Source organism: Pongo pygmaeus, chromosome 6 (genome assembly GCF_028885625.2).
Source record: "Pongo pygmaeus isolate AG05252 chromosome 6, NHGRI_mPonPyg2-v2.0_pri, whole genome shotgun sequence".
In the NCBI taxonomy this organism is placed as follows: domain Eukaryota; kingdom Metazoa; phylum Chordata; class Mammalia; order Primates; family Hominidae; genus Pongo; species Pongo pygmaeus.
Window position 1 is genome coordinate 99,976,211 of NC_072379.2, and position 12,452 is coordinate 99,988,662.

Genomic DNA, 12,452 nt, shown 5'->3' on the forward strand with positions numbered 1-12,452 from the left:
CAGAGCTAGGCTAGCCAAGTTGGCTTAGCAGTTAGAGATGGTCTTCACTTGCAGATAGATTGACACTATTAATTGCCCAAGTCCTAAGAGCTGGGACTGGTTTTCTGGGATCCCATTTTATGTGTTAGAATACTCTGCCCTAACTGGGATATGTGAAACCCATGACTGGAAGAGGCTGCAGCAAAGCAGAACACTCTCCCTGAGCAGGACCTTATTTAGGATTTGACTCATCTGGTCCACAAAGAACATTAGATGGGAAAACCAGTCCTATTTAAGCTTAGCAAATCATTTAAGGATGCATGTGATTTTGAAAAGAGATACTTTTAAATGTTTAAAATGAAATTTGGTTTATCTTAACCAGTGTCTAAATAGTTCCTTCCTTTCACCACCAAACTTAAATCTGTGCTCTGTGGTTATACACATCTTTATCTAATTCAACAAGGAACCTTTTGACCTCATCATGGTGCTACAATTATACAATCTAGTGATTTCCTTATATGTACCACATTTATACAAAATTATGTCATTTGGTATAATTGCAGCATTTGCTGTCATTATTGTAATTACATTCATAGTCAATAATTCCAAAAAATGTTTTATAGAACTCAATGTACAATTAATCCTGAATCCATGTATTTCTACAAAAGCTAGGGCTTGGACTTCCACGGCATAGACACAGGAAAGTAGAAGGCTGTAGATTTGATGTCTTCCATGTATCTACCAGAAACTCTTGAGGACTATAATGAGAGGAAGTGTGGCATTAATGTACTTGTTTAGGGTGCTGGCACGTAAGCTATCAGTCTCAAGTTCTATATCTGTAAAATGGAGATAATAACACCCCTCTCACATGGTTATTGTGAGGAATTCTATGAATTAATCCATGTAAGGTGCTTAAAACATGTTGCCTCTACATGTTGAGCTTGAAAACATTAACTACCATCACCAAAGGAAGCAGACCCTCCACTCATGAGCCTTTACCAACTCACTCTATGAAATGAACATAGTTGACTGAACTATTAATCAAAACAAGCATATAGCAATATACCCACAGTATGTAGGTTTATACACCTGTCCTCTGAGTGTGGCCCTTATTGGGCCTCTCTTATTCAGTCCCACTTTACTGGGCATGGACACCTTGGGACTGGACCAGAGAGGCGCAATAAGAAGCTTGTTGAGAAATAATCACGTGGCCGGTAACACAAACTCTAAATGGGTGAGGGCCAGGAAGACACGAGTTAGAGGATTGATGATATCTTGGGTCAGAATAAGGAAATGTTATATGGGGTGAGATCTAGCTTCCTCCTAGTCCTGTGTGACTCCCTGACTCTTTTCTGTCCTACTGATTCACATCTTATGCTATTCCATGTCAAGATAGTCACTTCCTGTTGAACAAGTAATATGCTAAAATAGTGAGTTCTCATTCTCTCCATCTGGAAAGGATCAAGTGCATTCTTCAAATACAGAATCAAGATAAATGCCGTCATCTTCCAACCCTGCCCAAAATAGCGAGGGGGAGGATTTAAACTACCCCACTTTCTTTTTTTTTTAATTTTTTTATTTTATTATTATTACACTTTAAGTTTTAGGGTACATGTGCACAAAGTGCAGGTTAGTTACATATGTATACATGTGCCATGCTGGTGTGCTGCACCCATTAACTCGTCATTTAGCATTAGGTATATCTCCTAATGCTATCCCTCCCCCCTTCCCCCACCCCACAACAGGCCCCAGAGTGTGATGTTCCCCTTCCTGTGTCCAGGTGTTCTCATTGTTCAATTCCCACCTATGAGTGTAAACTACCCCACTTTCTACAGTAAGAAAACAGTTTCTGAACAGAGCATTTCATGGGAGTAGGGGAGAGGGGCCTGCCTCATTCATAATCTCTCTACTTCCTGTGTGCACCCTAGAATCAGAAGCTGCGGTTGAAAAAATCAGCCACCAGCATGGCCAACGTGGTGAAATCCTGTCTCTACTAAAAATACAAAAATTAGCTGGGCATGGTGGCATGTGCCTGTAGTCCCAACTACTCGGGAGACTGAGCGAGGAGGATCACTTGAGCCCGGGAGGCGGAGGTTGCAGTGAGCCAAGATCATGCCCTTGCACTCCAGCCTGGGCGACAGAGTGAGACCATGTCTCAAAAAAAAAAAAAAAAAAAAAAAAAACAACAGCCACAGCCATGAACAGATTGTTCTGTTTTACTATTTGATGCCTGGGTGTGGACTGTACATCCAGGCTGCTCACTGATATTTCAGTGGCTGTCCTTTCATAAAGTTGCACAGACATCCATTCATTCACCAAGGCCAGCAGAGATACAGACTTCTCTCAGCTATAGAAAACAACTTTATTTCCATTTGTGCTTATTCTAGTGAGATGTTTATAAACATTAGCCTGGGTGTGGACACTGCTGGGACTGGACAAGGGGGGCCCAAAAAGAAGCTTGTTGAGAAATAAACACATGGCAGATAACAAAAACTCTAAACAGCGAAAGGCCAAGAATATGCTAGCTAGAGAAAGTGAGGCCCATCGACCTGAGTAAGGAGACAGGATCAGAATCCAGGGGGTTCATGAAGGTAGAAAGGAGCACACAGTGAGTATCCCAGGTAGAAAGCAAAAGTCCAGAGACCAAAGTGTCTAAGGAAGGAGGGAAGAGTCAATGGAATCCACCCCTCAGAAGGTGCAGTCAGGCCAGCACATCAGCCCCAGCTAAGGGGGTGACCTCTGACCCCAGGGCAGGTGGTTTGCCCCATGGTCTTCTGGGTAGGAGCCACCAGGTAACTCCGTTTAGGAGGGAGCAGGGCAGGAGGTGGTGGGGAACAGAATAGTATGTCTGCTTTTTCTTGGGTGCAGTGATTTTCTGCTTTACAGCATTTTAGGAAACCCTGACAGAGTGACTCAAGAGTTAATGAATGTCACAGCAGGAAGTTGTGAATGCTTTACTAAGCATGAACTGGACTTTTGACTAATTCCCCAATCTCTGTGCTACAGAAATTGTAGAATTTGTCAATCTGCCATGGCAGCCATCCCAAACAGTGCCCAAAGCATTACTTGTTCTGTAGTTTTAAGATTGTTTTTTAGAAATACCAATATTTCATGTGAAGCATGTCCAATGACTGTACATGAACAATACATATACCAGCAAGACACATGTGGGTATGAAGTAACCCTCAATGGAATATGGGAGAAAGAAATAGACATTTGCTGAAGCCCTGTGATGACAAGTGGGAGAGTACTACAGCTCCTCAGACCATATTTCTAATTTATTTACTTTTTAGTATTTAATATCTTATATTTGAAAACAGAAGGGATAAAGTCACAGCTAGAATGCATCCACATGCTGCCTAAAGTCAGCTAAAGTGAAAAATTACCAAGGATATGCCTTTACCCACAAATGTGGCCTTCCACATCATGGCAAGGTCACCCAGAATGGATGACCAAGGAAACCCAGAATAGCTTTCTGTATGAATTTTGCGATCAAATGAATTATGAAGTACATAGTTAAAGATTTTTACAAATGGGAGCACAAGGCCTTCTGAGCTGAAAATTCACTAAAATTCACTAAAACTCAAACCATATTTAACAGTTATTCCCCCCAGTGTGATATTATATAAACAATTACTTCTGTTAGAGTTATAGGGTGGTTCTGACCCAGGATCTGCCACTGGCAACTGCTGGACCTCAGACAAGCCACTTACCCTCTCTATGCTTCTAGAGATCATGTTTCACAGGACGAAATTGAACTAGACTAGGGTTTTTCCATCCTTGACAGTTATAGAAACTTTGTCCAGATGAAATCTTGGGCAGTAGCCCACATAGAAAACAAATTAAAATGAAGCCAGTCTTATTGAAGGAAGGGTCAGTAACCCATTTCTTTTCCAGTTTGCTGGCTCAACATGAACCCCTGCCACAGTCCCAGTCCCAGGTGGGCAGGGCAGGCCCCTGGTGTCTCTGGTGTTACACAGCACATGTGCACAGTTTAAAAAACACTGGAGTATATGGCACCTCACATCCCTTCCAGCTTGAAAATATTGATGATGGACAGACCAGAGGTGGAATCAGAGCCCCGACAAAAATAAAGCCAATGTGAAAACTAAAACAGGACTGTGCCATAGGGGACAGAAAGTTACAATCCTGCCAAGTTCAATGTAGTGTATATCAAAACTGTTTTTTTTAAGTGGCCATATTTTATTTACTCACTAAATGAACATTTTCTGAGTACTAACTATGCACTGGTAATACAACAAGTACAAAGACGCAGCCCTGTTTGCATCTGATCTGTTTGAGACTGGCTGGGTAGACTTGTGGTAATCACAGTTGGATGTGATGAAGTGGTGTGAGGGGTAGGAGGGACAGGGTGGTCAGCAAGAGCCTTCTAGGAAAGGAGACACCTCCTCTGAATCCAGTAGCCAGGTGAAATGAGAGAGGGGATGGAAGAGTGGAAAATACATGTAGAAAGAGAAATGAAGTATGCAAAGTTTCAGAAGCAGAAGAGAACTGGGTGGGTCCTTGGGAATGAAAAGCCAGCCCATCAGCCAATATGAGGAAGTGAGCAGACCCAGGGTCAAGAGGAGCCTGCCATGACCCTCTAGGAAGTTTGGCCTTTGTCCTGAGGACCATGCATACTCAGAGCAGAGTTTCAGCAGAAGGGCAAACTAGTCTAAATCTTACATACACTGCCGGTCTATTCAAAGCAGGAAAGAAAAATTGAGTTTGAATGAGGCATCAGTTGATGAATGAAGGTGAAGTTGGCAGTGCCAATAGGTGGTATCAGGAAGCCTGGCTTCCTCCTTGATAAAAAATGGTATTAATCTCTGCCTTCTCTATCTTATGATGCTATGGTGAGGATCCAAGAAGATCATGTATGTGAAAGAACATGATAAACTGGGAAGTACTCTGCAGGTCTTTAAGAAATTATAGAAGTAGCAACATCAGTAGCAGCATTCTTGGGGAGGAACCACCAGATCCACAGTAAATGAGGCTTCCTAGGAGACTTTGAACAATCCCTGAATCCTAGATGGTTGCATAATTATGTCTAAACTGAGAGGAAAGCGACTGAATGCTCAAGCGTAGGAGGTTGTTGCGATATGCATAGGTGTCAAATGAGTATATGCAGACGACTATATCTTCTGCTCCAGTGAAAGTGATGTAATATGTTGAAACCATCTTAGAAAAGGAACAACTAATACCATACATTTCCAAGCACCTACACATGAATCATCTTGAAACACATTATCTTTATCTTATAGGGCGAAAAAAACAGAGAAATTAATTGGTTTGCCAAAGATTACCAGCTAATTGTTGACAAAGTTATATAAGTTATAGATAAGTTTGCATTCAAAAGTCAGGCACCACTTGTATTTATAACAGTGTATGATGTCTCACATAGACATAAAATCTTTTCTTTCAAGGAATTTATGCCAAAGTTTTACCCATCCCCTGGAAGAAAAGTCCACAAGGCAAAAAAGGTTAACCTAAAGGTGACAAGAGAAATAGCCAGGAAGAATTTGTCAGTCATTTTCTCTGTCCTTTCACTTTTCAGATAATGGACCGATGGGAGAATCAAGGCAGTCCTCAAACGAGTTTATCTGCTCCGGCCATACCGCAGAACCTGCCCTTCCCACCTGCCCTTCACAGGAGCTCCTTTCCTGACTCAACAGAGGCCTTTGACCCACGGAAGCCTGATCCATATGAGCTCTACGAGAAATCTAGGGCCATTTATGAAAGTAGGCGTAAGTGAAAGCCACATGAAACAAGGGTACATTAATAATAGCTGAGGCCCTGCCAGGAGATATATTGAGGCTGAATGATCTGGCATGGTTTTATATTCTGAGTTTCAAAAGTGTTTCAAGAGCAGAGCCAGCTGGTCTAAAATTATCTTAGAAAGCCTGTTGACTCTGAAAGTAGGTTTATTATATCTTTTGCCTCACATTTTATCTCCTACTTTTCTTCCCCTAATCTCCTGAAGAAAATCGGGAATATATTTTTAGGGGTTAGGGGGTGAAGTTGCTGGTTTTGTTTAGGTTACCAACTACAGAAAAGAAGTGCTTGGCTTTTTTTTTTAATCTGTTTAATCTGATCTTGAGCCTAAAGCATAGATCTTTCTTAGAGCCTTGAATATAGCCATTATAAAAGTTAGGACCTTGAGTAAAATGTCAGCCAAGGCTTCCCAACTCACAAGCATGAAATCAATTGGTTCTGAATGCAGTGCTGATCTAGGTGCCAATCATCTCTGCCACATTTTTCTGCTTCTCCTTCAGTGCAGTCAGGCACATTTGAACATTCAGTCTTAAAATATCGTGTACGCACTTGTCACCCTATCTGAAGGTCTTTTAAAATTGTTGTACTTTATAAACATTAGAAAACAAGGCTTTTAATATTGCTCGCACCATTGTTGTGCTTCTTTCTACCATCTTGCAAGTCGTCTCCACATGTTAGAGGACAGGAAGCTCACCGTATCATAAGAATCTGTGTATTAAATGATCAGGAAACCCAGCCTCATAGGAGAGTTTGGTCCCTGGCGCTTCCATTTACGGTCTGCTGATTTCCTTTGCTTCAGTGTTCCACCAATGTCTTGTTTCCAACTTTAATCATCCAAAGCATGAATAGCAAGTTTTAAATTGTGTGTGATCTCAGAGGATCTCAAATCTGCTTACTCTTTTGATGAGCTCAGGGGCTGAGAATTATGCGCCCAGCTGGGGAAGCAGACATAATACCTTTTCCCCATCCTCTACAACTCTTTGTAGAACTAACTTTGGTTGAAAAATAGTTAGGACAGCAAGCCATTGTTACAGGTGAGGAGGGGAAAGGCAATGAACAGAAACAGTATTGCAGGGGTTGGATAAAGAAATAATTCTTTTAGAGTTGAGAGAGCATCATGTACAAAGAAACTGAGGGCACAATGGTATCAGACCTGTAACATTAATATCAAAATAAAACATCCCCCCACCCAAAACCCACATATACTTTTTTTTTAAAGAAGTGGCTACATCAGAGCTACTGTATTTCATTCCTCTCCTTCTGGATGAATAACCGAAATATTTTTAGATTATATCATTACAATGTCTTTGCTGTAGCATAGTAAGAACAAAGTAGGCATTCTTAGCTATATAATATAGAGTATGAATTCAGGGTATTAATGTTCATTAAACTGAAAAAAAAATGGAAAAGATTTCAGCCCAGTTTCTAATACCTTTTCTGCTTCGATAACCAAGTATTGATGGAATGCCCATTTTGCTGTCAGCACTGTGAGGAGATACCAAAGATGAGTAATATGCCCTGCTCTCACACATGTAAGTGGGGAAATAAGAATAATGAATGTAAACAAATAGAGAGTAAGATAAAGTTAACAGTTCTAAGATGGAAGTTGGAAGTGCATAGGATTAAAATATCATCCTCACCTCCTTGGCTTGTTTAATTTTGTGATTGAGTTTAGGGAGCGTTAAAAGATGCTTCCTCCTGCTTTTTGTCTCTTCCTTCATCATTCACTTCCATCTTTTTTGCAGTTTCCCAGCCAATGCAAAGCTTTATGATTCAGGACAAAAACAATGTTGGTATTTATCTCCAGTTTTCTCTTTATGGTTGTCTGATACCATTGTGCCCTCAGTTTCTTTGTACATGATGCTCTCTCAACTCTAAAAGAGTTATTTCTTTATCCAGCCCCTGCAATACTGTTTCTGTTCATTGCCTTTCCCCTCCTCACCTGTAACAAACCAAGCAAACCAGTCCACCTTAACCTCCAGAGCTTTCTTTTTCAGTCCTCCTCTGGTAGCTCTTCATCGCCCTTTCCCTCTACAGCTGCAGGGACAGCAAACATCCTGACTCCCCACCTCACCCCACCATGGGCCCCCCATCGGTGCTCTCCCTGTGCCACTGCTGCTGCTGCCTCATCACACCCCCTTCCTGCTTTCATCAGCTCTCTCTAATGTTTCTAAGGTCACAGTAATGTTTTCAGGGTCAAAAATCTCAGAAAGCCAAAAGAGGGCAAGCTCATTTCCTTTCCTATCCTTCTCTTTTCTATCACATTTCTTCATAACGCTAAATGGAGTGTAAATGAAACATAGAAATTGTGTCAAGGTAAGAAAAGCTCTACCACTGAAGATTAAGGAAACCGGGAGAGCATGGCGCCACTTTCTCTAGTCTCTCTGGATAGCTGATCAGTTCACTCTGCTTGTGGATATGTGAGTGTCTTAAAAAAAAAAAAAAAAAAAAAAAAAAGACAGCCTTTTGCCCTCCTGTACATTTCCATTTCCAAGTTTTATTTTCTCATGTAAATGTTTAAAGCAGTACTAAAAGAAAAAGATTTTAATTAATGATTGGAAACTCAGTCTGTTTCTCATCATCTTCAAATAGGTTTTTTTAATGCAATAATCATAAAATGTATATACCCAAACAAAAGATCAATATTTCAAAATTTGTGATTATGAACCATTCCTATTCTTATTCCTTTGAATCACATGCATAACATTTAGGTTTGGCTCTATTTATTCTTGTGTCTTTTCCTGGGGGAAAAATATCAGTGCAACCAGGGAAAGTGTGGAAAAGAATCCTAACCAGAGCTGTTTAAACTAAGTCCTTTGACATTTCTCCTAGCCTATAGTGATCTCATGGTGTCCTTCCTTACAACCTGGTCTAAAGCTAAAGAGATTTTTGCATTCACTTGCAAAACTGGGTTGCAGTCGCCAAATAAAAAGACGCCCCTCCACCCACAAGCCTGAGCTGTACAGAGCTACAGAACATTTGTTCTGTCGAGGCTGTCAAGAAATATTTGGATTCACGTCACCAGTCCCCTACAAATGATGGAAATTTATCAAATGATGTAAATGCTGCCGTGCCTCATTTGACTCATAATTAGATTATGCTGACATTTTAATGTGTATGCCCAGGACATCTTAATAAAGTTGTATTCCTGAAAAAAAAAATGCTGTGATTTTAAACAAATGAAGAGGATCATAGGATACTAGAGCCACGTGAAACAGAACATGACAGGTACATGCTGTGATAGGAAACACCTCCTATCTTCATGAGATCTCAAGATGAGCTGGGAATGGAGCAGGACAGAGACAGGAAGATTTTCCCACCCAGCAGGCTGGCAGTGCCTCTGATTTCAGAGCATTAGGCACAGTGCCCGAGGTGGCAACTCCAGGCTCCACATCAATCAACAAGAATATATGAAACACTCACTATGTGTCTAGAACTCTGCCAGGCACTCCACAGGAGAAGTTATGAAAAATAACCTCCGCTCATTAGAAGCTTACTGTGAAGTTGAGGACACAAACAAACATCCAAACACATAGGAAAACGATTTCTGAACAAGGCTCCATTACACAACACAGCAAATAATATCAATATTTTAATGTGTGCAATTGTGCAGTAAAAATAACTAAATACTGAGAGTTTCTCAACTTCCATGTGAAAATTGATATTCAATCAACAGAATGTTATGTGTTAAGCACCTTTACATTATCAGAATTTCATTAATCCTTGCTGGAGAACTCTGTGCAAAAAAAAAAAAAGAATTATTTCCCCACTAACTTAATTCCATATAAGCTTAAACTTACATATATAAAAGTATAACTCTGCCCAAAAAATCCCTAAAAAAGTTTTAATCAATGGGCCTTCTGGATCTTCATATTAATTATTTAAACATTGACCCTAAGTCATTACTACCAATTCCCAGAAAAGAACAAAAATCTCCCCAACTTCCATCTCTACCAAAGACTTTTAGACAAATGTGACTATTCTGTATGTGATAATAGTCTCTGTTGATAACAGACTTCTTGATGTCCCCACTACTTGCAATTTTAAAAATTGAAAACAAAAGAAAATACCTTTGCATAGTGGGACAAGCCGTGCTATTTTTTAATTCTTTTTTCTCTGTCTTTTTCCCAAGAATCTCATAAAGGACTTGAATTTGTTTTATAGTCACAATAGGAATGGCTTGAATGTTCTAGTTTGTATGCTAACATTCCTAATGCTGGACTACATATGCCATTTCTAAACTTGGAGAAAAGTAGTTCTAAAGGCCCTCAGTGTTTTCTCCCCCTCATCTCCTCCTGCCCTTCTTTCTCTATGTGTGACTGCATCCTTGCGTCCACCACGTTTTTCTGATATGATAGGAAACCTTCTATTACTGGCCTAGTTACTTATAAGACTATCTAGGGTGACTACACATGGAAGTTTCCTGGACAATCCTTGTCTGTGCTGTCCTGGCATGATTATCAATAGTTCACATTTCACCACCCTAGACTGTCCTCATTTGAATGATAAACTATAAAATTTTCTTTTTTTATATACTCTATTCAAGGAATAATCATTACTGTTCAAGAAAAGCATATATCTAAATGTACACACCATGAATAAAAAGCGTAATACCTACTCAGATAAATAATTTTTTCAAGCTAATTTATTTGGCTGATAGAATGTTTGCCTATACATATTTTATCCCTAATTTGAGGTAAAGGCTTATTAGTGACTTGTGTTAGTAGCCAAACTCCCAGTAAACTCCTTCCATACCCAGAAAGTTAGACATGTGTACAAATCCAGTGCATGGCAAATGAAGTAGAAAAAAAATAGGTAGTAAGGTTTTGCACATTTAAGTACTATGCCATGGAGTCTTCTTTCTTAATACAGAAAATAAGTCAAGTTCAACATCACAATAATCACCAAACTGAAAGGGAGTTAATCTCACCTGTCTCCTTCTTCTGGGAAAGACTATAGTTAGATAACTACAGCTAGATACTGGTACTAAAAAGAGGAACTGTGATAGGCAAGGCAGTATAAAGTGCTTCTCAAAGAAAATGAATGTTGCTCACTTTGGAATCTTACAAAATTAAGTCTTGATCATTCTGATGGATGTGTCGATACAGAATAGAGGGCCTTGTCCTGTTGCTTCACTTTTCTTTAAGCCAGTCTTACTCTAAAGGTTTGTCTTATCATTCAGCTCATGGGGACATTTCTTGGGCCTGTTCCACACTGCAGCCTTGAAAGCTGGAGCAATAAGCAGATGCAACCAGGAATGGAAAAGAAAAATGCTTATTTCCTGAAACTCTTCCCTCAGGGTTCTGTCCCTTGGTTTAAACCCAAGTTGAATTATGACTGAAGTTGTTCAAACTTTTTTCTCTTCACATTGAACTTTGGTTATTATAAGTAAACAATTTATGGGGTACACCATGTCCACACTCCTTTGCGGTAAGACATCACTCACATGTAGAATCATAAAAATGTCAAGGATCCGTATGGTGTAATGTGCCTTATGGTATAACCTCTTTAGAACAGAAATTTCTCTGAAATGTCTTCAAAAGAGCTCACACAATCAATTTTCCTTTCCAGAATTAGAATAATAAGCGATGAGTATCATAGCAAAGGTAGCAATCAAAAGTGATCACAGGCCAGTTCAAGAGTATAACGGAGAAGCAAACTGTTTTTTAGTACTATATCTGAAATGAAATTATAATTTGTGGCAGATCAAAAATGGACAGTTATGTTTTTCACATCTATGGCTGTTATCCTGCTCTTTTGTTGTTCATTGATTATTGAATTCTTTCATTGTTCAGTATTGTAATACACATATAATTCATGGCTGATCACAAACGGGTGGTTATATTTCTAAACTATCAGGTTTTCCGCCGCTCTTTCCTTTTTATTAGTGAGCAAGAGTTGTAGTTTGCACTGTCTCCCATCCTAACAGCAGAGCCACTTGAAAGGATGAGGTACTGTAATAGTATTATTCACCACAGAACACCACTTGAATCTCTAAATGAAAAGTGATGGGGGAAGCCGCATCACATATGGTAGTATCTGTCTAGGGTGCTCAAAACCAGAGCTCTGAAGCCTGTGAAAATCTTTCAGCTCAAGACTTCCTGACTCCAAGTCTCCTTTTCCCACATAATTAAATACCCAATTGAGCCAAGCTGGAAATATCAAAAAGTTTCAGAAAGGTTTAAATAAATTCACGGATGCCATAGCTACAGGCAGCTATTAGGTGATCATGAAAGGCCGTCGTGCCTTCCCAGAAAACACCCTCACAGGTGAACACTATGCTAGATCAAGCCCCAGCCTGATTTGCTTGAACACTGCTAGTGTCCAATGGCGTTAAAGTACCCCCCACGTATGTTCTCTGGAACACAATCTTACTTTAGTGAAATATTAAAATAAAATGATAAGTAAATGTGAAAACACTTTTACCAGTGACTCTAGCGTTAGAAAAATAAAAGGATAGAAAAAGATGTAATAATGTTATCATTTTAAATGTCCTCAATTGTACTGAGAGATTAGTTTTCTGCACCCTTTCTCATGGGAAAAGCATTATTGTTATCCTTAGTATAATGTATGTTGTGATTTGATCGGTGAAAAAAATTTGCCTTTCAGCTGGAGTTTCTAATATATCACATTGTGCATTACTTTGCAGTTATAATATATTGATATGAAGATCAGTAAATCCAGTTAAGCTGTGTCTG

The 12,452-nt window shown here is 39.6% G+C and overlaps 1 protein-coding gene across 4 annotated transcripts in view; it reads left to right on the forward strand.

Annotated features, from left to right (window-relative positions):
* Positions 1–12,452, forward strand: part of MAGI2 (membrane associated guanylate kinase, WW and PDZ domain containing 2) — a 1,485,052-nt gene that overhangs the window by 1,297,911 nt on the left and 174,689 nt on the right. For all 4 annotated transcript variants that reach the window (XM_054494395.2, XM_054494398.2, XM_054494397.2 and 1 more), the window contains exon 12: positions 5,537–5,726. In XM_054494395.2, coding sequence (XP_054350370.1) covers positions 5,537–5,726 — 190 coding nt within the window. The remainder of the gene's footprint in view (positions 1–5,536; positions 5,727–12,452) is intronic.